This window comes from Phalacrocorax carbo, chromosome 3 (assembly GCF_963921805.1).
Source record: "Phalacrocorax carbo chromosome 3, bPhaCar2.1, whole genome shotgun sequence".
Taxonomy (NCBI): domain Eukaryota; kingdom Metazoa; phylum Chordata; class Aves; order Suliformes; family Phalacrocoracidae; genus Phalacrocorax; species Phalacrocorax carbo.
Window position 1 is genome coordinate 37,640,272 of NC_087515.1, and position 26,404 is coordinate 37,666,675.

A 26,404-nucleotide genomic window follows, 5' to 3' on the forward strand; every position below is an offset into this window, starting at 1 on the left:
CAGAAATAGTCCTCCTGCTCCCAGTCACCATGTTCCCCACCCCCGCACCCCACCGCGCTGGTGTCTTTCTGGTGCCAACATATCTGCACAGTGAACATGACCAGGGAGATCAAGGAGAATACAGTGAGTTCTCTTTCATGTTTGTTTGCTGAATGTTAATTTGTTGTTTGTTAAGCTCAATGAGTTTCCCTGGCTGGTTCACTGGGCAAATATACCAGCACTTTGCACTGGCTCAAGAGTAGCGTGAGACGTGCACGGGAGCAAACGGCCAGAGAAAGGTGGGCTATTTCTTTAGGCGGCACTAACCTAAAACTTTTGTGAAATTACAGTGTTGAGTGACACGGAGACTTGTTCCCGCTAAGGATGTCACACATGTATTCCAGAGAGCATGCTAGTGTTATCCATTCGTTGTCCAAAGAGTCAGTTCAATTTAGAGGTCAACCCCCTATTCCCCAGGCAGTTTCCAGCACATTGTTTGTTCCTGTCTTGTGTAGTGTTCTTCTCAGTTGTACAATTGCTTGAGTGTTTCACTGGTCTTGTGTGTTTACAGGGACTGTAACCAAAAAGGTACTTTGTTGAGAGTCTTGAAACGTGTTAGAAAGATAAGTATAGGTGTAGGTACAATTTGAGTGTTAATGTTGTTTTAAAGTTTTAATGTGTTGGAATGTTGTAGTCATATGAGCCCTTTGAAATGTATTGTGCTTTATCTTATTGTTTATTTAATTGTTTTATTGTAAATTACCTTTATAATCACAAGTTCAATGAAGCCTGTTAGAAATGGTAAATGTGTGAGTGTTTTATTGTAGCAAAGCCATATAAAATAGCCGGTCTCAGCTGAGCTGTTGGCCACAGGCAGAGCTGGCGGAGGCACTGTATCAGGGCATAAGGAACCATCAGGACCCAAAGAACAGAATTCTGCTGAGAAAAACTTCATTACAGCTCCAAGCATAAGCACTCAGGCAGAGAAAAAGGCTCCAGTTGGTCTGTGGACACACATGCCACCTGCATGACTGCACCCATGCTGAGTTAACAAATGCAAGTGCCTAATCTTTAATTCAATGCAATCTTCCAGAAGCTTGTAACTGCTCATTTCTGTGCTGCCAGGAGAGTGTCAGTCTTCCCGGCATGTAACAGAAGTCCAGAATACCTTGTTTAATTAATCTGAGAGCCATGCAGTCTCAGTGTGCCCACCGAGATGCCACTGTGACCATCAAACCACAAATTCTTCCTGTCCAAAACTTGAAATCCGTGCATAGTTCAGAGGAGGGCAATGCCAACCAACAGACGACATAGCGGTGTTTGCCTGCCTCCACCCAACCTTTCAACAACACCTCTGGCCGGTTAAACCTCACTGGCTTCCTGTTCTCCCCTCCAGCAAAGCAAGTGTAATATTTCTCTGTGCAACCCAGAGCAGAAGAAGCCTAGTGAAGCCAGACAACGCCATGCACTGCCCTGCCGCTTTGGGGAAGAATTAGCCACAAGGAAGGAGGAACAGTTGGCCAGCATGTGGGGAGCATTTGCAACACTCAAGAGGGTGATATGCACCAATGCTTACAGAGGCAATTCAGAGACCTTTTGCATCCTTGTAATGCCTGGGTTCTGAATTACTTGTGTTTGCAACAGATTCCCTAGTGTTCATTAAGCATTTCACTAAGGAAGAGAAATCGAACAGGCATGTTGATGTAACACAGGCTCCAAGAGTTCACAAAGATGAGAAGATGAGAGCGTCTTGCTTCCTCTGCCAGCAACACCCTCTTCCATGCTCACCTACCTTGCTGGGTTCCTGCAGGCCACTTGACTTGCCTTATGACACTACTGCAATACATAGTTGCTGCAAAGTCACTTTCAAAAGCTTTTCTTTTAAGTACCTGGGCACAAGGGCCAAAATTAATAGGTTGGGGGGTGGAGGGGATAGGACTAGAACACATGACACAACATGCCTTATTGCTACTTCAAAGCATGTCTGTTCAAGGCTGAGAGCGCAATATTTTATATGTGATTTTACCATCTTTATCACAATTTTGGGTTTCTCTTTAACAGCCACTATTGTTTAAGTGATCTTTGCTGTGAGTGGTGGTGAAATGGAGCCTAGTTTAGAGGACTAGTTTAGATCTTCAGTTCTAGGAGAGAGATTCACCTGTGACTACGTGGGTGTCTTTTGCAGCAAGCAGGCAACAAAGCAGTATGAACCTACACTTACATTTAAAATGTCAATAGGCTGAACTCATTTCAAACCATGTTTTGGACATGGTCCATGTTTAAGACACAAGGCGCTAACACCAGAATAACGTCAAAATTGCTTCTTGCCCTTAAAAATCTTCTGTCCGCTCAACTCTCATAAGTTATTTACCTATGCTCAGCAAGAGAGTTCCCGTCACATTCCTGATAGAAGTCCGTGCTCTGATCTCTACCCGAAATACAGCTCGCTTCCAAGCTGCCACCTTTCCTCCTCCATCCTGCAAGCATGTAGACAGCTCAAGGTACCCTTTGTAAGAAGAGGCCTGAAGTACCACGATAAATGCTCCAGTCCCAGACTCTGTGGGACTGGCCTTTGCTCCCTGATCCACAGAGGATATCCCAGTTGTTGTGACAAATGTACCATCTTGATTTTTCCCCATCTAATATTTGGCTTTACTCTTAGTCATGATTCACCTGGATCCTGCTGGTGCTGTATGGAGCAGCTAGGGGAGGACCATTAGCCTCCAAAGAGTTCAATAAAACCTCCTCCTTTTTCTGAGTTGAGAAATTGTTCATACCACACTGGGAAGTCTTGCCTCAAAGTGTGCAGGCGGGGAGGACAAGCAGGGCATAGGTTAAGGGTCAGGTAGCAGGGGGCTGCTTGAATTCATGCTTACAGGGTAGCATAGGAACCAAGTCGGCTCCTTCCCTGGTTGAAGCAACACCTATTGATAATCCCATTTTGCATTTCTCTTTCTAATCCAGGCTCAAAGAAGCCTTTCTTTAATATTCAGCTGAAGAGGTACCCAACATGCCTCTCAGCTGCTGAAAACACCCAGGCACAGGCACTGCCCACCGCCTCACCAGAGATTCACCTGCATGCTTACTTAGGTCCACCCACTCACAAGGCTGTTCTTCACTTCTGATCACTTCCTCATTTTGCCTTCTTTCCCCCCCCAAATCAACCACCTCACCTAAATCCCAACCGCTAGAAATGCGCTAAAATTGAAGCACTGTTTTATTTATGTCCTACATGAGCAGAACAGGGGAGCATTTTCCTCCAAAACCCTTCAGACAAATGAACATGGGACATTGCAAACACAAGCAACTATAGCGCAGGAAAACATATGAAACCAATGCATGCTGTTTTGACATACAGACTACTACCTGCGAGAGCACTGTACCCTTTCTGGCATTATGTCAGGACTTGGTAGAGTAGATGGGAGCAATTCCTAGAGCAGTTGTGCTCAAGTACAGGCAGGGAAATGGAGGGAAGAACAGCAAAACAGTGTGAGTACGCAGCAGGAGAGGGCAAAGCAACGCAGGAGGGCTGATGTGCAGGAGGTGGCAGCACCTAATCGTTTTTAAAACGGCTGAAGGCTCAAAAACACACGAGCATTCTCATGACGCAGTCAGCGGCTTTGTTTCTAACTTCTTAACTAGCCAATGTTTTCTTATTTTTAATAAATAACATCTATTTGCACCTATTTTACATTGTCTCAGAAATAGCAATAGTAAGCACTAAACTAATTTTTTTAGAAAGATGCGATGTCGCTTCCAACCTAAACTAGGCAACAGGTATTAGGTTTCCCTGCCCTGTGTCAGCAATAGGGAAAGAATTATGACATGTGCCTCCTTGCTTCATCAGTGTGGTTGAAAGGACAGACGCGGATTGCTATTAAAGCTTATTCACAGACTTTCTTCTTATCTCCAATCCACCATCAGATACTTTAGAGGTGTGTACTAGGAGCAGATTTGCTTGCCATACTGCTGTTCAGTCCGGACAGACTGTAGTCATCGATTCTACTCCAGCCAGAACCCTTGCGCAGAAGATACACACAAAAGTGCATATTGTTGCTTTCTAAAAGGTGTTTTAAAATTTCACATTTCTCAATGACTTCTTTAATGTCTAAAAATTGCTGTCAAATCAGTTGGTCTGTGCAAGATTTTAAGCAGCATGACAAGCATACTAAATATTTTTTTAAACTTTTCTCCATGACAAAGGCCATTCAGAGTAAGTCTTACTGTCTTTACTTTCTCAAGTACTTCTCTTTTAAGCAGAACTTGTGTCTTACAACTTAGTTAAAAATTCTATTTTTCGAGGCAGAGGTGATCTAGTCCCCCCGCCCCTTCCCGTTCTGTCACAACTTCACAGGACCCTGGATACACAGGGAACCCGTCTCAGGCACAGAATTTGCTGTCCTCGCTCATCTGCCACAAGACAGCCCATGAATTCAGGGATAATAGCATCCGCACAGCAGAAGATGCAGGAGGTATTCACTGAAGTTCTGAGCTGCACATAATGACCACATGGACCCTCCTCCTCCCACACACCTTTCCCTCCAGCAGACATTAACTTTTCTTCTTCATTAAACTACTGTTGTCTTCTACTGCCTATTTACCTTGCACGCTTTTCTGAGTGGAATCCCACTGTAAATACATACAGTAAGTGTACAAAAATGGAACCTGAGAAGTGCTGTTAACTGAACTGAGAATTTTCACACTTAGGTGTATTCACAGGAGGACACCTTTTTTTCAGTTGTACTACCTATGCAACAAGTATACAGCGTGAGACTTTTTTTCCCCTTAATGTAGGAAGTAGAAGAATTTCTGCTAGAAATACAAATTTACCAATACAAGTAAGCGATTGAATTGCTCCCCTACGTTCACAACATTAGCCTTCATAAGAAAGGAGCAGCACGCACCACTGCTGTGTAGCGATGCCCCTGCTGTTAACCACTGTAGTGTTGTAAAGGGGCATGGTAGCACAGGGGCTGCAGGTGACAAAGTGACAAGAAATCCACTTTTGTGTTCAGCTGTAACTTGTGCTCTACCAGAGCGTACTCTACCAGGAGGACGTTGAGAGTCGTAGGTCACCTTTAACAAGTAATTTTCTTCTGCACGTGTCAATATTATCTCCCATGGAAAAATGCGAAACATTTATAAATACCTTTATGGAAAGGCAAAAGCAGCCATTCTCGATCAGGCAGGAAGCAAAGGGTTCTTTAAAACTGTTTAATTACATGTTTCGGGTAAGCATAGACAATACAGGAGATTTACCACACTCTTAGGTATTTCCATTCTTTTCTCCAGGCTTGAACTATTCATTAAGGATGTCTCTCAATCAACATCCTTGCTCAATCACTTTTGCTGCAAAGAAGGGTGCTGGAATAGGACTATTGCAGGAAACTTCATTCCATCAAGGCATGATTTTCTGTGGGCTTTTTTTCTCCTTTAATAACCACCTACCAGTCTTTGAAGATATTCTGAGAGAACCCTGCCTTCCAAGATGCCCTGAAGAATGCCCTGAAACCAAACGGTTGGAGTCCTAGAAATGCTGAAGCCCTAGAAGTACTTAAATCAATACCAATATGTATGTTGTAGAGCTGAAATTCTCTTTTTCCTTGGCACTGTGCCACTGATGCCTGGTTTGTGTCCGGACGCTTCTACATCAGTTTTGTTTTCTTCTTCTTTCATTAGCCTTTGGGCTTCTTCCCCCATTTTCTTTCGTTGCTGCGCTGCTTCTCTTTTTTTTTTTTCCCCTTTCTTCTATCTGTTGTTGTCTGCAATTAAAGAAAATGTGAACTGCTAAAGAACACGAGTCCAATTTTCAGCATACTTTAAGTTCCTGTCAGAAATGGGTTATAATTCATAATTTGCCCAAATATTTTACAATCTAAAAGCCACTCAGCTCTCAAGGATTCAGTGTGTCAGGGAGAACGTAGGACAGTTGTAAGGCCCAGAGCTATTTAGACAAATCTAATGCTTCAAGTAACAATACTACCTGTCTTTTTCAAAATCAGACCAAAACAATTTGACTTGCCTAGGACATTGGCTTGTGTCCCTCCTTCCCCTCAGCAGAGGCATCAGAAGCTATCCTCTTTGTAATGCAAGTCCTACAAACATTTTCTTCATGATCAGATGAGATGACAACTTCTAATGTTCCTTTTCATGTATTCAGCATCTGTGTTGTATTCTATTGCTCAGTACAGATAGAAACAATAGCCTTTAAGGAAAAAAAAATTAAAGTCTACGGTTGTATATCCTTTTAGCATTATTTCTTATCACTGCTATAAAACCCCAGACATCATTACCTGCTAGCTCAGAGAATCTGTCGACAGAAATAGGTTTCTAATTTCAACAAATACATGGCTGACTAGAGCAAAGGAAAAAAGTAACCCCCAAATCCACTTGTTTTATTCCCCACTTCAGCTAGAACACATCACTGAGTGGCGCTGGGGCAACAACTGGATCCATACTCCAAGTGCCACGTTGCAGCTCTCTCCTCGATTGCATAAGTAGTAACAGAATGATGTTAGGAGGTCGCTCCGGCTTCGCATTCAGTTTATTAGATTAGAAAAATCTGTCAAGCTGCTTGCAAGAGGACTTAAAAATAAAAGTGAAGCTTCATTAGTTTGAAAAGGTGAAATTCAACACAGATTCGGTAAGAATAAAGATGTGCTTATTAAAAGAGAATCAAGCATTCTCATTGACAAGGCCGAAAGGAGTTAACTTTCAACATGCCTAAACTACCCGTGCGCATCCACATCAGTGTGTAAAATGCAGAGAATTAAAAGCTGTCATCACTGGATGCAGCCGTGTCTGGTAGATGCCAACTATGGACAAACTGGACACACAAAACTTAGAAGTATTTGAGGTACAAAGGCTTCATATTATCTTTGGACTGGGCAGGACAGGAGAGGGACTGCACTTATTCAGTACCTTCACGGTTTCCCTTCATTGATTATTAATGGCCAGAAGTTTCCCTGTGCTCTGTTAAGCTGCTCTGCTGTCTGTCATGGAAGAATGAAATTAGTAATTTGCATCAGGATCTACCTCCCAAGTTAACGGAATTCCCAACGGTGTTTTTGAGGTGATGACCCACTGTTGTACATTCCACCAGAAGGCCAGATAGGTGACAGTGCTGTCAGTCTAGCATATGCAGAGTAATAATGTTTGCCACTTTACAGTAGCAGATTTTTGTATGTTCCCTGCACCTCTGAACCGATGCAGAAAGGAAGACGGTATATGGGCGCTAGCCTGCATGTAAAGGCAGCGGTATTCCAAAAAGCCACATGAGGCGTTAAGCAGTGCTGCTATTCATTTGCAATTGTGAAGTGAGGACAGTCACAGCAGATCATGTTTCTGCCCCGCCCTATAAACTGCACAACACACAACTCCTCTGCACAGAGAGGTGGTTTCCATGCACTCCGCTGGCTGAGTGATTTTATTGGACTTCAGTAGCATCCAGATGAGAGGAGACCTTCACATTACCTCAGACAGAGGAACTGAAGTCACTGAAAAATAAATACAAGCAATAAATACAACCACAAAGTGATTACCCTTTCACTGCTCTTTTACTTGGTCATTATTCCAAACATTGATCTCTATTCCAAACCATCTATGCGTATTCAACATAAAGCTACGACCTTTCAGGCTCAGAAAAGGTTTCGTTTCTCAATAAAGAGGCACCTATGATGAACTACAGCCACATGTGACTCATTCTTTCTGGGTTCCAAAGCAAGAATTTGAGCGGAGTTTGGATGGAATGATGCAAGCTGTTTAAACCAGGGAAGTATTCATTCCTGATGTCAGCCTTGCTTTGCATTCCTAACACAATTTATGCCCGGGAAAACCCAACTCATTGGTTAACAGAACACTAATTATAAGCACTGATAGCACACTGTTAGCAGACCTTCTTATTCCAGCGTGGTTTTACTTACTGTAGACCTACTGAATAACTGTAAGAAGAACGACTTCATACTATTCTTTCACTTCAACACGATTATAAATGTACAAAAAACATCTTCACACACGAGACATTTTATACAGTGCTGCTTATTCAGCCAAAGAGCATTTAGCTTCACTGTTCCTGTTGGGAAAAAAAATAAATTTGTTGGCATTTAGAAAGTCTAAAGGTGCAGATAGGTATCTACAATTTGCAGAAGCAACCAAGTTCTAACTAACTTCAATTAACTGAAAATCCAGTTTAAAGGAAAATCCAGTTTATCGTCCACTAGGTTGATCACTGCCTGGAAAATCTGGGTGCATCTCAGCCCAGAATCTGCTGGGGAGTGGGGAAGAAAGAGACTACAGGAACTTTGCAGGCACTAGTAGCCTACTGCTCAGCACTGTCTTCCAGAACGCCTTGGTCTCCAGGAAGCCATATTGGGCTTATTTCAACTGCTGCACATACATACCAAGCCACCAGAGAAAAGGTCACAGGATATAGTCTTCCCTGTTACTTAACGGAACACAGCCCTCCATTACTACACAAAAATGGTTCCAGTCTAAGACACTTCCAGATATTAACTGAGCACCAATAGGTACCCAGACACGGGCAGCTAAGGGAGATCCTTACTTTCTCTGCACATGGATTTCATTCTCAATAAGCACTGCTGGAGTAGAGTCAGCATTAAAACGGCTGCAGGCTCAAAAAAGCATGTATTTTTGTTCTTAAAAACTCGGATCACAGAAACATCTCCTGTGTCTAGTTTAAACGAGTTGAAGATGTTGTTGTGTCAGCTTGAGGGTTTCTAATGTTATTTTTAACTCTTTCAGAGGGAAATGAGCGCGCACATGTCACCCTCCGTGAGTGAGGATGCCGTGCCCAGGCTGAAGCCCGCGCTAACCTCGAAGCTTGCATCCCGGAGTTGAGCACAGAGAGGCGTCACCCTGTGAAGGCTTGGTGTGTTGTAGCAGTTGGTGCTGTGAGGCCTGGCGGCTGGCAGCAGGGGGGAAGAGGCTGCTGGGGGTGCCCTCATTTGCATAGCCCAGCCCCCTCCGCGTGCATCGGAACGCCTGGGTCCCCCCCGTGGCAGTTTTTGACCGGTCCCTGCCAGTTGGGTCAACGGACCCAGCGCAGGCGGCGGATCCCGCTGGGGCTCCTCTGCCTGGGGTAAATCCCTCGGTATTTGTGATTCAGGAGAGGTGAAAACCGAATCTACGGGTCTCCTTGGACAACCTTCAGGAGCTGTGGGCTGCAGATGGGGGGGCGCCCCCCTTGTCTGCCCCAGTGACTGGTCCCATTGCTGATCAGAAGTGGAACAGCTTTAACAGGTGAATCTGCCGTTTCTCTCCTGGCCGTTGTGGGAGCTGTTTCGGGGGTGAGGGAGTACCTTGAACTCACTGGTTATATTGACGAACTCTCGGTTGCCTAAATATGGGACCGAGGCTGGCTCAGACATGGGTGTCTACATTAGAGACATCCATGCTTAGTCAGATGAATCCCACCCCGATCTCCTGTGTTCCTCATCAGGTCTATGACAGCTCTGCTGTTAGCCTTTACTGAAGCCAAGTACGGTTTCTGTCTCTTTTCTTTTTCTTTATTTTTTTTTTGGGGGGGGTTTTTTTTTGGTTGTTTGTTTTGTTTTGTTTTGTTTTGTTTTGTTTAACAGAAAGGAAACCCAGTCTTAGACATTCATTTGCGGAAGAAAGTTTGTGTTTGAAGATCACACTTGGATCTTCAAGTAAGTCTAATTAGATGCCTTTTCCTCTCCTGTTCATCCCTGATAGGCTTGGGCACTGTCCGTTTGTCCTGTTTCTGAGGACCGCTGCCCAAGGCAGCTAGCATTGCACATGGACAGCCTGTATCTCCCGTTGCACCGTGAATTTTGTTAGCAGGAGCGAAGAATTTTTAGGGTATAAGCTAACTGAATTGCACTGAAGTGAAAAAAGTGCTGTGTAACTTCCAAGAGATAAGAACGGAATATAATTGGAAGACAAATATTTTGAGCAAAAGATGCTGAAAAAGCATCTTTGAAAAATTATTAGCATAGCGCTATGGTTTTTTATTTAGGATTTTTATATGTTTTAGATTTAGAGTTTGAATTTCAACAAATTGAGTTGAATTGGTGTGGATAACATATTCAAAGGGCCACGTATTTCTTTCAAAGAAGAATAAACAAAGTAGCACCTACAAAGACTGTTTTGGCTTTCAAGTGTTTTGTATTTTTGAACCCAAATCTGCAAGTTCCTGTTAAATTAAAGTGTTCTAGAAAAATGTCACAGATTGTATGATCCACCCTTTCTAAAAAATTATTGTTGATGTTGCTTAGTAGGGACGTGGTTGGGCTGAGGCCCCTCAAGACATATATCTCCTTTTGTTCAGAAGACTCTCGGGCTGCAGCAGGCACCCAGACATCACAGAGATAATAGAGGATCCCGAAAAGAAGCCAGCAAGTTACAAAGGAGGAATGGGCAAGTAAAAGGCGAAAGCCTGAATCCCATCTGTCCTAAGCAATGATCTGCTCAGCTCTGGGCTGGTGGCACAGGCCACCTACAATTCAGGGTCTCGGGCACAAATCTTGCGCACTTAGGTGCTTACGTCCTTCCTCACAAAGGAAAAGAACATTAAAAGGAGATGCCTGTTACTTAGTTCAGTAAAGGGAAAAGAAACTTCTACTTAGATCTGTTTGCCTCTTTTGGAGGCTGGACTTGAGCACAAAGGAGACGAGTGCCCTAGTAGCAGGCTGCTGAGCAGGCTGAGGGGATGCAGGGAGTCTGCTCCCAGGGAAGCTCTTCCACTTTGTATAATCTAGTTACTCTTTTATTGGGGGTTTGAAGCCAAGTACCCAGCAGGCACACCATAACTCTTCTCTCTCTCTCTCTCTCTCTCTCTGGCCCATTAATTGTCCTGATACCACTCCAGATCTCCTGAAAGTGGGACGCCAACTGTTAAAGGGAGATTCTCGCCTCAGGATGCCTGCAACCTCAAGCTCAGCCTTGCGTGTGGTCCGTGAGAAAGCCACGGCTCCAACTGCAAATCTGAGTAAGTAGGGGATGCAGATATGGGACTTTTGCAGGGAGCGCCTCAGCCGCTGGGCTGTTGGACAAGGTGAGACCTGTGCCAGCCAATTCACCTTTTAGTGCCAAATGCCTTTTGATAGAGATGCAGGTCTCCTGGGGACTGTGGGGACATGCTCCTCCTCCATCGGGAAAAGATGGCTGAGCTCCTGGCGTAAGAAGGGCACTGAGGTTTAGAGGTCAGAGTTGAGGCAGGTATGGAAGATGGCCAGAGCAGTGATCTTTAGTTAAAAAAAAAAAAGTCTTTTTTATATTTAAGAAGCTTTTTTCTCTCTTCTGCTCATTCGTTATGGAATATGAGTCAAATAAGAGAAACCGATGCTATACACACTGCACGCTCTTAAGTATTTGTTTTAAAATATGTGTGAGGTCAAGCTGGAACAGGCTTTGCAATTTGTGTATCTACTGCAGCAAATGTTCTGCTCTTTCTGGCTGTTTTCCGTGGTTTTCAGCCCGCTTCACCTGTATGGAAGGAAATACTGTGCCTATGGAAAGGCCATTATAGATGTTCTCTTAGGAGATTTTTTTTTTTCTTGGTGCTCTGCTTGTAATTTACAATCTGTATTATTTATGCCAGTGTTGAAAATAGTTTTCTGATGCCCTGCTTAAAATATTCTGAACATACTCCAGCTACATTCTACTATGAGCACTTCCACCAAACATCAGTTTTTATTTAAAGTAATTTTTCATGACATAACATGCATCATAGCCAGAATCCTGTGTTGCTGTTAAATGGTTTTCTTTACAGTTTTCCAGCTGTATTCCTCCTCCCCATGGTAGAGTGTTGCCAGACTGATTAGAATACACAAATTGTATTCCCTTAATCTTCCTTCATAAACAGTGCCCTGTAATCCTGTCATCATTGTTGTTGACCTTTTTTGGAACCCCGCCTTTTTAAAGAGAATCCTGGGATTTGAACTGTTTGAACTGTTTTCTGAGAATGGATAGATTATTTCCTTTTCTGTTTTCCTCTACATCCCCTCTTTTTTTTTTGTCTGCCATTTTCTTATGTTCAAAGTGGAGTTATGCAAAGAATTGATTTGGGGTTTGCTGCCAAATCAAAACATTAAAGAAAACCTGTCTCTCAGACTGAACAAAGACAATCTTCAATCTAAAACATTTAGAATGCTTAGAGATATTTTAATGCTTTAATTAATGTACTTAATTTAATTCAATAAATTTTAAATTTGTTTAATTAAATTAGAATATTTAATTATATTTTTAAAAGATAAAATTTTAAAAATTAAAAATGGAAAGGATTTATTTTTAATTAAGAATTAGTTAAATTAAAATAATAAAACTATCAAAATATTTGTCCCCCTTTTTTAAACTCAGCCATAAACAACTAAGCAGGTCTTTGCAGATAGCGGTGGCATTTTGAACATTTGCTTGCTTTTACGTACGTAGCTATATAAATCCTGGGGAAGCTGTGTTTTAGATGCCTTCAATCTCTTTTGGTCCTCACCTGTCGTTATGATTCCGAGATTAGGAAGAGCCTGGAAGAAGGGGGAAATGCATGCCCAGTCCCTGTTCCAATAAATAAACCACAATTATGAACAGAAAATAAAACCCAGCATCTGATAGAGCAACTAGGCAGAGGTTGCCCAACTTTGCCCAAAACTCTAGATTGTAGAACTTACTTTTCTCAGGTGTGTTGGGTGCAGGGGTTAGGCAGGGTCTCCTGATGGAGGCAGGGGAGCTGTGGGAAATTCAGGCCTGTTTGGATTCCACTCTGTAGCAATGGGTGACAAAGACGTGCAGGCACCCTCAACTGGGTGAATCTGTGGAGGAGCTGGAGAAGGCCCTGATAAGCTGAGAGGACAGGAACCCCATCTCCTCCCCTGGTTCTTACAGCTGGACGCAGTGCGTGCCCCAGGTGGCGTGATGGGGAGATGATGTGCAGCCTCCTCCCAGTTCAAAGCTAAATCTGGCCCTGCAAATCCCAGGTGGATCCTTTCTCCAGTAAAGCAGAGAGCAGAAGAGAGCTTTCCTTGGGCTGCTTTTGTGTGGACCCTGATGTCTTCTGTGTAGTGTGAAACACCCACCCTGGTCTTTAGAGAGGAGCCAGGCACCAAGCTCTTCAGTGCTTTTAAAGCTGACCTGCTTCTAGGCATGCCCAGAAACAAGATTTTCACATAGCTGAGACACTCTGCTGATTGAGAGCGGGATTTCTCAAGTGAGGTGGCAGATAGGGAGAGTGCTACTTCCAAAATTCCCCCCGTGGAGCTGGGGACCTGGCATCCTTTCATAAATCCTGCTCCAGCCGCTGCAAGGTGGACATCGCTTCCCCAAGGAGCTTGAAATATATTACTTTTAATGTGTTGTAACAAAACAGTAGATGTACCTTATAATACCGTATCTTAGGTGTACTGTTATGTAAGTTGTGTTGAAAGGAAATGAAAATTCTGCAGAGTTTGTTTTGTATTTTATTTGGATTACAAGCCTTGTCTTGCTTCCATGTTGAGGCATTTCATTACAGGTCGCCTGTTCCTCCCTTCTGAAATTCTGTAAGTAATAGGAAGTTGTTGGCTTTCGAAGTCTGGGCACCTGGCAGGCTGTGAGTGTTTGCTAAAGTTGGCAGAATACGGTGTGACCGCAAACCCTCAAGGATTAATAGGCTGAAAAAGCACAGGCTTCATGTCTGTCCTTAGTGTTCCTTAATGCTAAGAGTGCTACTGGGGGGAAAAACAAGCAAATGACAGCAGTCGTAACTTGACATTCATTGCTTTGAGACCCACCTTGTCTTTCTTTTTAACTATAGAAATATAGTTTAGGCAACCAATCAATATACTGGGTAGGGTTTTACTGTTCGTTTCAGTAGATGGCACTTGATCTCTATTATTTTTTTGTAATAATTTCAAGGTGTGCGTTACAGTAAATGTTTGGCTAGCTTTATGACAAATTTTGCTTTTGATCCTGGGATTGCAGGGCTGCTTAGTTAGTTACCTCTCGCATATGTTTCTCATTCTGGTGGTTTTCTCTTCCCTGTTGAAAACAGGTAAAACTGATTTAAAATGTTTTATGCACATTATAATGAAAACCATGTGCCTTCTATTAAGGGTGATTGTGCAAAAGCTTTCAGCTGAATCAGGTTTAGCATGTGATTTCATGCGTTTGCATATATGCTGTGGACACATACCTGCAGCATTTGCTGCTGTGAATGCATGCCTGCGGGGTTTGTTGCTGTGCACCAGCCAGCCTCTCTCCTCCTTGTGCATTGGAACCAGATTTAGGAGATGTGTTGAAGAGGCCTCTGAAAGCCCTTTGTTAAACTTCTGCCACCAACATAACGGGACGGCTGGCATGTTGACCTAGTCTATGACGGAGTTCACTCCCTTTCTGTGTCCTGTTAAGTCATCCCTGCCAAAGATGATGTTTTCCAGCTTCTAAAAGTACTTCTGACCAGCCTATTCATTTCTATTCAAGCAGACCAGGTAGTACTGCCAGGTATATGAGAAAACTCCTGAGGTGACACCACATGCTTCCTTATTAAAGACTTGTCCGTAGGTGGATTTACACATCACAGAGGTTTTTCCAAAACTGTCATATACAAGTTGAGTATCATGTTATACATCTATTGGTATTCCTTGAACCTCCAGTCTCAATGTTTCTAATGAGGTTGGAGTAGCAAAGTAGCATCCTTCCATCTCTGATCGAAAGAGCCTTTTGGTTTGAACAGAAAGATAAGTTGTCCAGACTGTTGTCTTCTCCGTGAACATGTGTTCCCCCAGCAAAGGTCATTTCAGGATGAGAAGGGAAAATTGCTGGCAGCTGTTCTAAAGTGGTGTTAGAAGAGCTCAAACTGCATATAGAATCACAAAAAAGAATTAGGTCAGGCTAATTTCCGTACGAAGAATCTCTGTAAGGTATATAAAGCAGGAAAAAAACCCCACCTTGTAATGCTCTTTGTCTGTTCCAACATCTGCTCGTGGCTGCTCTGCAAATCCATGAATTAAAAACAATGAAGAAAAATGCTGGCTCAGGATACAGTGATATGCAGAGTCTACATGATGGCTCTCAGCCAATCTCAGTAATTAGTTTGTAGTGACTGTTTTTAGAGATGAGCTTGACTGACTGTGGTTTCACGGCATACACAAGCCACATTCCGTATTTATTTGGAGATCTGCAGTGCTTATACTTTGCATGAATGCAGCTCAGATTACTACCAAAGCTATAGTATTTAGATGAGATTGGAAAACTGCTTAATGAGATAAATTTTGATTATTTGATAACAAACTTTCTTCCAAAGTAAGAAAAGTAGGTGAACTAGATGAGCAAAAATCAAGATGCATAATTAGTTCAGATCACACAACCAGCAGTATGAATTGAGGGGGTCAAGTAAAATCAAGTTTAGATCTAAATGCAGGGAAGCAGGATCTGCGTTGAAGTTCTTCCCCAAAGTCTTCTGCCTGGCATTGAGCTGGAAGTCTCCTCACCCAGCAGGTTTGAACAGTTGATGGTCACCCACACTGAAAGTTTTGCTCCACGTCTTCTCTGACTGCATGTTTGCCAGCTGCCAATTTATCAGCTGTTACTGCGCTGTGCAATCAGCTGCAACGTGATTAACAGATCTGTCTGAGGAGAGGGCACAGGCAAGCAGTCAGGTAGATGTCCACCCAAGAGTGATAAGTGATAGCTTCTTTGGCCAGCGCAGTGGGATAGGGGAGGGGATGCTGATGCCAGGCATTGCTGTGCTCAGGTTCTCACTGTCATTCTGGGAGCACAACTTGCAAGTCTGCGCTTGATGACTAAACTGCATATACAATAAGAGGGGGTGGTTAGGTACTACAATCCAAGATTCACAGCAGAGAGCATGCCGGGCAGGAACGCGCCTCTACCAGTCCACAGGAGAGGCCAGAGAGGCGTGCCCGTCTCCCAGATTTGGCCACCTACTTGTACCCTGCTTGCGCCCATGCACATGCCTCACATTCACTCTGAACCTCTGTACCAGAGCCAGACCACCTCTGTGAGTGCCAGCAACCAGCACGTTTCATTGCTTTGAACTATGGCCAGCACTGGTGCTACCACCCACCCTGTTCTGTGTGGCAGCTGCGCAAGTAGAGGTCAGGGAAAAGATCTGAGTTCAGTGCCCTCCTTAGACCAAAGGAGTTCAAATCCACACCTCTCACAAGAGTTCTGAACCACTGCAACCTACAGAGCATCATCGGCTTCCTCCACTGGCTTTAGACCTCGGGGTAGTAGAGGGTATCTGTCGGACACGGGCAGCGGCAGAGCACATGGGAGCAGCTTCTCTGTCACACAAAGAATAGAGCAGTCTACGTGGAGGAGAGTCCTGATCCTTGCTCCCAGGATTATATCTGCATTTACGCAGTTACTGTTGGATGTGAAATTTATAGCAAAGTGCAAGGCAAGAGTCTCATGTATAGTAATAGTAAATCGCATAGTAAGTCAAAGGCCAGGGACTGGAACAAAAACACGCTGCCAGCTGAGCTTGACACTGTGAATTGAGTGCATTCCCTGCTGGCAGCCTTTGCCCTCAACATGGGTCATTTTTTAAAGGGTGTTATCTGAAGAAAAGCCGGAAATGCTGAAGCAAGACTTCATCACTTCTGTGCAGCTTCTTTTTCTTACATTTGTTCGTGCATGTGAGCAGTCTGGTGTTCTTTCCTAGATTGCTTGTGGTGTACAAAAACAATCTTGCAGGAACAACCCCGTATTAAATAGAAAAGAAGTAGCATTAATGTTTCCTGGAAATATTACTGCTTATGCTGTTAAAGATTGAAAGTGGAGATGTAGCTGTGAGTTAAAAGTTTTAAGATAAATTAAACTTAGTCTTTTAAAAATACAGATTCTTTCAATAAAGGGCATTACAACTGAATTATCTCTACTTTTCCAGCTGTTTCTAACGGCTTTGCTGGAAGTTCTTATGCAGTCAGGCCCCCTCTCTTCCCTTGGGGTCTCTAAATAAAGCTATCTACAGGGACAGCACGCTACTTATTCCTCCATCAGCTGCACTGGAGTGGTGAACTTATATTTTTTTGTGTTTTCGTCTCTTTGCTGTGTAACAGGATGCTTTTGAAGGCACAGAAGCTCAGCAAATTGAAGTGCTTTACATTCTGAGGACAAGCTGTCTCTGTCAGCGCTGTTTCATTTACAGCTCTGTTTCACTGGGTGACTATATGCAAACCTAGCATCAAGAATGATTTCTATATCTATATATACACACACATAGATATATATTAAGAGGTCATGTTTATGGAGTCAGAAGATAGGTAGTTCTGTGGTTTCTATACTTTGGAAGCTATGAAAGAGTGGTGAAGTTGCAAATAAGAAAGACTTACACCAAAAGACTAAATTAGCTTAAAAGATTTACTAAACTCAGATGCATCCTGAGTTTTAGGAATCCAGTTCTGCTCAGCTGTCAGTGTTCCTGTCACAGATATTACTTACACTTCTTCCTTTTTTCTATGTTGTAACCTTACCATTTAGATAGCACATGGACAATCAAATGCACACAGGAAAGTTTGAGCTTTATTCTTATAGAAGGAAAAATATTACATGCTCAAGTGCAAGCAGAATTTGACTTTTGAGGCCAGAAGACCATGCCACAAGGTATCCAACCATCTGTAATGGCTATAAATAGCAGACTGGGATGCTATACTCCAGGCATGCATGTACGGTTGTTGTGTGGCTCTGTGTAAGAAATGTATATACTGGCTCCATAGACATAGGTACGTATGTGATGGGGTTGCATACTGTCCTGGCAGACCAAGTATACCTAAGCTGTTCTACCTTGCCCAGCCAATTGCAGTGCTGTGGCAGGACGGTGTTAGCTCCCTAAGCAGTGGTCCTCCAACCCATGGGGCGGATGTGCACACACGTCTGACGTACCGTCACTGCCTTTTCTGCCTCTGCCTGGGTTGTGCCAGCTGGCACTGCCTGCGCTCCTCATCGTGGGCAGCACAGCATGCAGTCGTGGGGTTGCAGGCTCCCCTCTCCCCTCCATGTCAGCTAGAGCTAGGTGACTGTAGTGGTGCTGTCAGGGCAGCAAGGAGGCTAAAAGGCAGTGCAGAAAGCATGATGCTGTTTGCAGCACTCTCTTAGCTCAGTGCCGTTGCCCACTGAGCAATAAAGTGCAGGGACAGCACTTGATACTGCACTATTTCACTCCAGTGTCTTGCAGGCAAGAAGCAATCCTGGAAAACGTTGCAGCACTTTGTTGGCCATCGCTGTGTTGTTCTTCCCGTTGCACAGAGCGGTGCACAGCTCTGCTCCTAGGGAGTGGGTGTGCTGCCGCTTGTAGCCTGCTGCAAGGTGGGCTGGGGCCAGAGTGACGGGCCTCTCAGTGTTGGATGCCATTACGTGTGGCATGAGCGTTTCCGTCAGAGCATGGTGCCAAGTTGTCTTGCCTGCCAGCACTGTGACACTGAGTGGCTGCAGCATGGAAATATATGTATGAATGAATTTCAAATGAGAAATTCATGATGACTGAATATGTGGTATCCTTTGTGGGAAATGGTGGGTAAGACACTCCTCTTAGTCAGGGGAGTCTCAGATCAGGGCAAAACAAGTGTTATAGCCAGTTCAGACAAAAGAAATGGTTTTTGAGAAACGGCAGCCTCTTTCATGGTTAATGCTACTTAGGTGGGTTGTTCTGGGACTTAGATGTGTGAGCTTTCGCAATCACATTGTCACAGCAACAAAAGTAGTCAACTGGGGTACAAGACGTGCACATCACCATCAGTTCTGCAAAGGATTTAAGAACGACTGTGCAGCTGAAGGTTTATCCACCCCAGTGGGGGATGATGGTATCTGCAGATGCATCATGGAAAATATAGCAAAAATGGGGTTCATGGTAAGTCTGCAGCTGCTGGCTGGGGGTGTCTGTGCGTGAGACGGCGCCCAGAAATTCTCAGGTGAGAGATGCTCCCCCTGACCAGCTGTTTAAAGGCTGTTGGAAAGTTATTTCCATTCCCTCAGATTAAAGTCATCGTACAATATTGTGGCTTTGCAGTGTAAGGCCCAGGTATGGCTTTGGACATCTGCCATTTGAGTGACAGACTGAAAAAAATCCTAACTTTAGGGTGGGTATTTTTCCAGGTGATAAGACTTTCTTAGTGGCTCTGCCTACTACTGATTGTAGCAAAATGAAAGCGGTTTTCCCTGTACATGCCAGGGCTTGGGAAATAAAAGCTGTGATCCATAGAAAGTCAGAAATCAGGTAGATGGCTTAACACCCCAGAAGCACTTGAGAGCCGCGCGTGATTATTGGACTGATTTAAGGCTATTAGAACTGCTTTACTGTCCTTCTGTGTGCCACGAGAACCTGCATATGTGTGTACATACGCAGACGCATATACCCTATTAGCCTATACACATGTATATGTACATATGCATGTATGTGTACATCGTCTCAGAGACCAAAATGGAAGCGGCTTTTCCCCCAGCGCGTAGTGTTTTCCTATGGTTTAAAGCAAGCGAAATCTACAGTTACAGTTGTGTGCTGCTGCAGGAGCCACGTGAGCAGCCTGATTCTTGTATTGACGGCTGTAAGAAAACAAACAGGTGGTCACAACAAATGTTCCTAGCCGTGTCCTAAAAGGGCTTCTTTAGTGTGAGGGGTTTGTGTCCAAATGGTTTTTCTCTGCTCTTGTTTAAGTGCCACTTCTGAAGAAATGTTGCAAATCCAGAACAAATCACGTGCTTGACATCAGGGTTGTTGGAAAATTCATGCAACTGCTAAAATTCACACAGGATGGGCAAAGGGATGATGCTTGTTGTTCATCGTGATTTTTAAAACAGCCTTTGAGTTATGATTTCCACTGTGTTTTTCCTCGTCCCTTTTCTTTTCCAGGGATTAAAACCAATTTTAGCTCTTCAAGCAACACAGGCTGTACCTCAGTGCCTGAAGCCCATGTGTCGGCTGCTGGAAGCAAAAGGTCTTTTTCTCACAAGTAAGCAAAGCCATTTTTCCTGAAGAGTGAGAGAGTTGCTAGTGCAGAGATAGACTACTATGTAAGGCCTTGCAGCTAATACATAAAATAGCACTAGTGTGAGTTTTGAAACAATTTGGCTAACACTATGCTCTTGGGCAGCACTTACACTGATGAGAACTGTAATATGAGAAAGGGGAAAAAAAAGCTATATTTTTTGAGACCAAAACATGTCAATAGGCCAGATCAGCCGACAGGTATTTTTGTGTTGTTTGTTCATAACAAGTATGGGAGATACCCTCAGGTAAGACAGAAGAGACTTCAGCTGGAGTGGAGGAGGAGGCAACTGGGTATATGTTGCTTAACAGCAGTACCTCTAAGAAGTTAACCTTAACCTTTTGGTCTTATCACTGTTTTCTCTTTGTAATAAACTGTCAGCTTGGCATGTGCCTTTCCAGGTCATGACCTTATTTTTTGTAGGAAGAAGTAGACAATATTGCCTTTGATGCTTTTGTATTCAACACCCTTGCCCAACCTTTCTGTAACTAAAACTATATGCAAAAAAAAAAAAATATAAAAAAATGAGTTATCTATCTAAACAAATCTTTCAAGAAAGATTTCTGTAAGATTTCTCCCTATCATTTGTGAAGTGCAAATCCAGAGAGCTTGTGAATGCGAGGATGAGGACATTTGGGTGGAGCAGCGCACATTGTGCTCCACCCACAAAATCCCTGCTGGTTACATTTTTTGGAGTAGGTGGAAAGAGTTCAGATTGACAGGACGGGTTTCCTGCCCTTTGTGGAAGTGCTGGCAGGCAGGCCGGGACTGGCAGTGGGATACCTCTAGGCTTAAGTCACACAGATGTCTCTGAGGTCGGAGTGTGCCCCAGCGCACAGAGATTGTCAGAATGATGCTTAATGAGCAGTTTCCTATCTGTGTCATGAGACTGTTCATTAGAAAAATAAACATTACCTAAGCACTCTCTAGATTAAATCTAACCAGTAAAGGTACTGGCCGGGGGTGCGTGTGTGTGTGAAAAATACTAAGTATAATATGAAGCCCTAAAATCACCTTACTTGCAGAAAGATTCTGTACCATTGCATGTATTTCTGTGCATTTAAATGTAACTTCAAATTAGAGCATCCTGACCCACTTAATTAGACAGAAGTCCTCTGTAATAATGCTCCTTCAATTGCATTGCTGCATTATGCACAGTCTATGTGAATTCTGCCTCACCCAAGAGTTGATGCTGTACTGTACGAAGTGGAAGGAGAGGTCTCCTTTGCGATATGTTCTCTTTTAACTGTTTGACTCAACTTCCTCTGAAAAATCTCAGTGTTGTCACAAACCACAGTCCCGCACTTCATTGTAAAATAATTATAAAATCACCCAAACCACAGCAGTGTGATGAAGGTTTGCAGCAGCCACTTTCCTTATAAACTGTTCCATTTTCAGAGGGGGGACGAAACCAAGTTAGGGAATCTTGAGAAGAGTTCTTGCTTCATAGTGCTGTGGTATTTAAATTTTTATGTTCAGGCCTCTTTGGTTGGCTGGATTTGCCTTTTTCTTTTCTGAAACCAGCCCTTTCATTACAGTTGAGAAGAACAAATTCCATGAGAGGATGTAGGTAGCAGTGTAGCAGTGCAGGAAGACAAACCAAGCGAGCAAGCGAGGAACCCACCTTGGGAAGCTGTGCTCAGAGCACCTCAGTCCTTTGGCAGTTGCCAGCAGCACAGATAGCAGTTGCTTTCAAGCCCACAGTCGACAGTCAGGTTATTTAATAAAGAGTGGGAAAAGAAAGGTAGATACGTATGAGGGAAACTGGAAGGAAGGAAGGAAGGAAGGAAGGAAGGAATGAAGGAAGGAAGGAAGGAAGGAAGGAAGGAAGGAAGGAAGAAAAAAATCTGTGGTTTTCTTTGTCTATTTTAATACTATTTCAGCCTGCTCACCGTAGGCTTTGAACTATATCTAAGCAAATGAATGGTCAGGCATTGGACCAGGCTGCCCAGGGAGGTGGTTAGAGTCGCCATTCCTGGAGGTACTTAAAAGATGTGTAGATGTGGCACCTCAGGGCATGGTTTAGGAGACTTGGTGATGTTGGGTTGACGGTTGGACTTGATGATCCTAGGGGTCTTTTCCAACCTTAATGATTCTATGATTCTCTTCTATGATTCTATGAATAGTTGACAGTGGCAGCTGAAGCACCCTCTATGCCAAAGAGAGAAAGGAACAGTGGCTCAAACAAATCTGTTTTCATCACACACTGTGATCCCTCAGGCTGCTTGCCAAGGAGCATGAAAGCAGTCTTAGAGCAAACCTCCATGAGCAGGCATCCCTCTGCCGGTCTGGCCAGGGAAGGCTGAAGCGTGGTTCTTTTGGCCCTAGCCCAGGCTGCAGTCCTCTCATTGCTTAATGGAGTCAGAGGTTCAGGGAATGTGGATGATCTGGTGGAGTCAGTGGGAACCGTGCTATCCACAGAGAAACGTGAAAATGGCCAACGTTTCCCTAGATCACATAATTCAGACTGAGAGCCCCACAGTCAGTGAAAGAGTGTGCAGTGGCTGATGACTTCAGGACTTTCTTCCCGGCCACTCACAGTTATCTACCTGTTTTAGTGTTTAGACAGCTTTGTGCGTGAAATAAGACACATAATGAGTTGTGTGATAAAGATAATCCAGTATGCTTTAACCATGTTGGTTCTCCTCCAGTTGTGGCCTTCATGGTCAGAATAATGGATCCTTATCCAACAAGTCCAGACCCAGCCCACCTGCTTCCCGTGAAAAGGCCCCTTTGTCAACACTGAGCAAAACCCAGCCGAGTCCTGCGAACACCCGTCAGAATTATGGGGCTTCTTTAGCCAGCAGAAGCAACTCAGGCTCAAACAAAGGAAGTGACAGCAGCCAAGTGACGAGGTAAGTCTTTATTTCAGCATCCTGGTGTTCAGCACACTGACTTACCCTCTCTGCACTCAAATGTGGCATCAGCTGGTTGTCTGGCTTGCCAAAGGGGTCGTGTTGCTCCTCAGCATGGGTGTGACTCTTCATATTGGTGGCTCGACAATCAACAGTGTGCTCTATCCCATGTAAAAGTTTTACTGTTTCAGTACTGTAAAATTCAAGGTTACTTTTAGTCAAAGCACTTTGTAGCTGGTTTTCACTCCAAGGCAGGCTCCTTTCCGTGGTTTTATGCTGTCAGTTCTCATGTGGCTTTCCTGGTTCTTTCACAGAAAGGTCCTTTCTCCTTTGGAGAGAGTTGGGTGGGGTTGTATAGAAAATATTGTATGCTCGGGTGAAAATTCACCCTGCCCGGCCTTAGGTACCTCTGTGTGCAGTTTCCTCTACAGGGAAGAAAACTAATACCTGCGGGAGCATGCGACACGTATTGCAGAGAAGAAATTGTTGTTTCTCTCCCTCCCTTTCTCTCTCTTTCCTCCCACCCCAGGCAACTCAACAGCCAAGCATGTCAGATACACACCTAAAGCTAGATAGGATTAATGTAGGTTTCAGGGTGCTCGGCTTCTTAACTCACATGTGGAGCTGAACTCAGTCTGTACACTTCCTTAGCTGGCTGTGTCTGCAGCTGGGTGCCCTTGCCAATGGCCCAGCTGCCTGCTCTTGGGCACCGTTTTGGGTGAGGAGATGGCTAGGTGTTTTAAAGTTAAATGTCTCATTTGAGGCAATGGCACTGAAAACAAGTATGATAAATAGTAAATTTTGTACTATAGCCACAAATCAGCCCTTTTCTCAAGTACTTTGATTTGCCAGAGGGAGTCACTTGTGTGGACACTGAGGAGCCCAAAATGAGCCAAGCGCCATATCAGTCTATGGGATGTGTTCCTTTTTGCCAGGACTGAAGAACTGTAGGAGTGATGTTATGTGATGGTGTGATGGTTTTTTTCTTTTCAGGCGATCAGGGAAATCTATTTCTTGTGGTCACAATTGCAGCACTAAGCCAGAAAATCCGGAGCGGTATTTGACTCCTCTGCAGCAGAAAGAAGTTACAATACGGCATTTGAAAAAAAAGCTGAAGGAATCCGAGTGCAAAGTTACAGAAAGGTATATTTCACTTCAGAAATAAGACTGGACAAGATTTATTCAGGAGCATTAAGGGATGGGAGTCCTGATCATTTTTACTCTTTTCTTGACCGTGTAAAGTTTTCATTAAGAGATTTGAAATATGATCGGGCTGATTAGGTTGTTTTCAGGTATTTAAGGTTTCATTGTGTGCTCACTGAATATGTACCGTGCACTTTCGTTACAAATATGGCTGTCTCTTTTTCCCTTTTTTTGAACTTTCCCGATAGAAGACTTTTAAAGGATAGTTCTTCACCAGCCTACTTTAGCACTGAGACCTTTTATACATAAAAAAAGTTCCACCTCGCTCAGAAAATACGACGACAAATGTCCCCCTTTTCCCCTACTGAAAGAAAAGCTCTGCCACAAACTAGTGTGCCCGCTTGTGGTTTTGTTGCTTAGATATGGACTTTTTTGCAGTAGCACTTTGTATGGATGCTAAGCGAAGAAGCAACAATGTACATTACACAGCAACAGATGTTCTCTCTTTTACTAAAGCTGTGCTCTGAGAACTGGCTTTCCAGCACACACAACCCAAGCGGGCACAAAGGGTTGTTTGAATGGAGCCCCCAGGTAGAGTCCCAGGGACCCCTTGGTCCTGCTTTGGGTGGCCCGACATCTGTACCTGTGAGGGCTGGATCTCACGCAGGGGGCCCTTCTCCCCACTTGCTTGCAAGTGAGGGCAGAAGCCTCTGGATCCATGCTGGGCTGGGGGGGTGCAAAGCAAGCCGGGTGCCAAGCAAGCCAGGTGCCTGCAGCCCTGAGCCATCCTGCTGTCTGAGGCCACTGTTGGCTCTGGCTATACGTGACGAGCTGCTGGCAGGCACAGGGGACACACCCAGGCAGCTGTTTGTCATTTCCTCCAGGGTGAGGCAGTAGGTGAGATGTCAAGCGCTGTACTGGTTGGACCTAACCCAGAGGCCACCACTTTCACCTCCAAGTGTCCAGGATCACAGCATAGCCCACAAGGCTGCTGGCTGTGTGGCCAGGTTGGTGACTCCAGCTAGGAATCAGCCAGTGCGTCTTGGCAGCCAGCTGACATCTCTGCCAGTTCTCTCAGAGGTGGCAGCAAATGATGCATGGAGGAATTTGCTTCTTCCTTGGAGCATCTTTGCAGCATAGCCACCCCAGTGAGGTGGAGCCTCACGTTGACTCTTCAACTAGGCAGTCACCAGAAGTGTTACGATATTTTTATTTTGCTCCAGGGAAAGAGAAATCGAAAAGCTCAAAGCTCAGGTGGAACGTATGAAGGAAGACTGGATCGAAGACGAGTGTAATCATGTGGAGATGGAGCTGAGCCTCTTGGAAGCAAGGAGGGAAATTAAAGAACTCAAGCGAGGTATTGAGAGCATGAAGAAGAGCTTGGCTGAGAAAGACAAAAAATTTCAGAAATACTTCCTAGACGTAAGCATTGAAAACAAGAAACTGGAATCTTTGGTGTCGAGCATGGAGATGGCCCTGAAGAGCTCTGTGAGAGATGAGCAGCGCCCAGAGTACACATGTGACTCTGAGGGGAAGCCGTTGTGTACCACGATGCCAGACAGCCCCACCACAGAGGACCAAGCTCTGGAGGAGCTGGCAGGTAGTGGGCTGTTTCTTCATGAGGACACAGCTAACGGGACTGATTTATTTGAAGAGAGTTTGACCACCACAACCTCTGAGTTGAGTGATTCAGCTCCCTCCAATTCTATTGTGAATCAAGAGATGCTTGAAAATGTTCTGGGTGAGAAACTAACTTTTTCCCAGGAGGAGGAGGAGAAAGTCAGAAACATGATGGTGGAGCAGACCATCCAGACTGATGTGGTGCCATATAGCCTAGAAGGGGAGCAGTTCATTCAAAACATGTTCAGAGCTCAGAGCTCAAGATGCCTGTCCTCTAAGCCCGCCTTCTTCCCTGAAGGAATTGGGTCAATTTCTCTTGAAAGCCTCAGTGATTCTGGTATCGTAGTGGACTTAACTCCAGGTGAGCCAAACTCTACCATCCTTTTGTCTCCTGTGACACCTCCATGCAGGAAGGTGGAGCACGGAGTTAATGAAAACCATTTTGTGAAAGAACTTGATTTTACAGAACCTCACGATGATGAAGTCTTTGGGTACGTCAATACTGTTTCTCAGACAGGAATAAAGAAGACATACTGGAGCAGCAGACTCGCCAGCGATCTGGCTGTAGCAGCCCCTGTTGTACCAACTATCATGCGGGCTTTCAGTACTCATGGAGCAGGAACAGATCTCATTTACAGTACTGGAGCGTTGTTTTGCAGTTCTGTCCTAGTCCACCGTTTTGCTCTTGACTATTTGATTTGCCCTATAAATCGGTTTGAAAACATGTTACTTGTTTCAGAATGGAAAAGGTAAAGCCTTTCTACAGGATGTTTGTAACTGGTGTTTTCTGAGAGTACTGCTGCCTACAGAAATAGTCCTCCTGCTCCCAGTCACCATGTTCCCCACCCCCGC

The 26,404-nt window shown here is 44.2% G+C and overlaps 2 protein-coding genes across 2 annotated transcripts in view; one reads left to right on the top strand and one right to left on the bottom strand.

The window, feature by feature from the left end:
* MRPS5 (mitochondrial ribosomal protein S5) overlaps positions 1-26,404 on the bottom strand; it is a 1,175,798-nt gene that overhangs the window by 156,891 nt on the left and 992,503 nt on the right. The window lies entirely within an intron of this gene.
* On the top strand, positions 97-26,305 carry LOC135312758 (syntabulin-like). The gene is given in 9 exon segments (XM_064448516.1): positions 97-123; positions 10,289-10,388; positions 10,829-10,948; positions 19,799-19,898; positions 22,586-22,789; positions 23,783-23,932; positions 25,156-25,798; positions 25,800-25,866; positions 25,869-26,305. Coding segments are annotated over 9 exon segments (1,848 nt in total).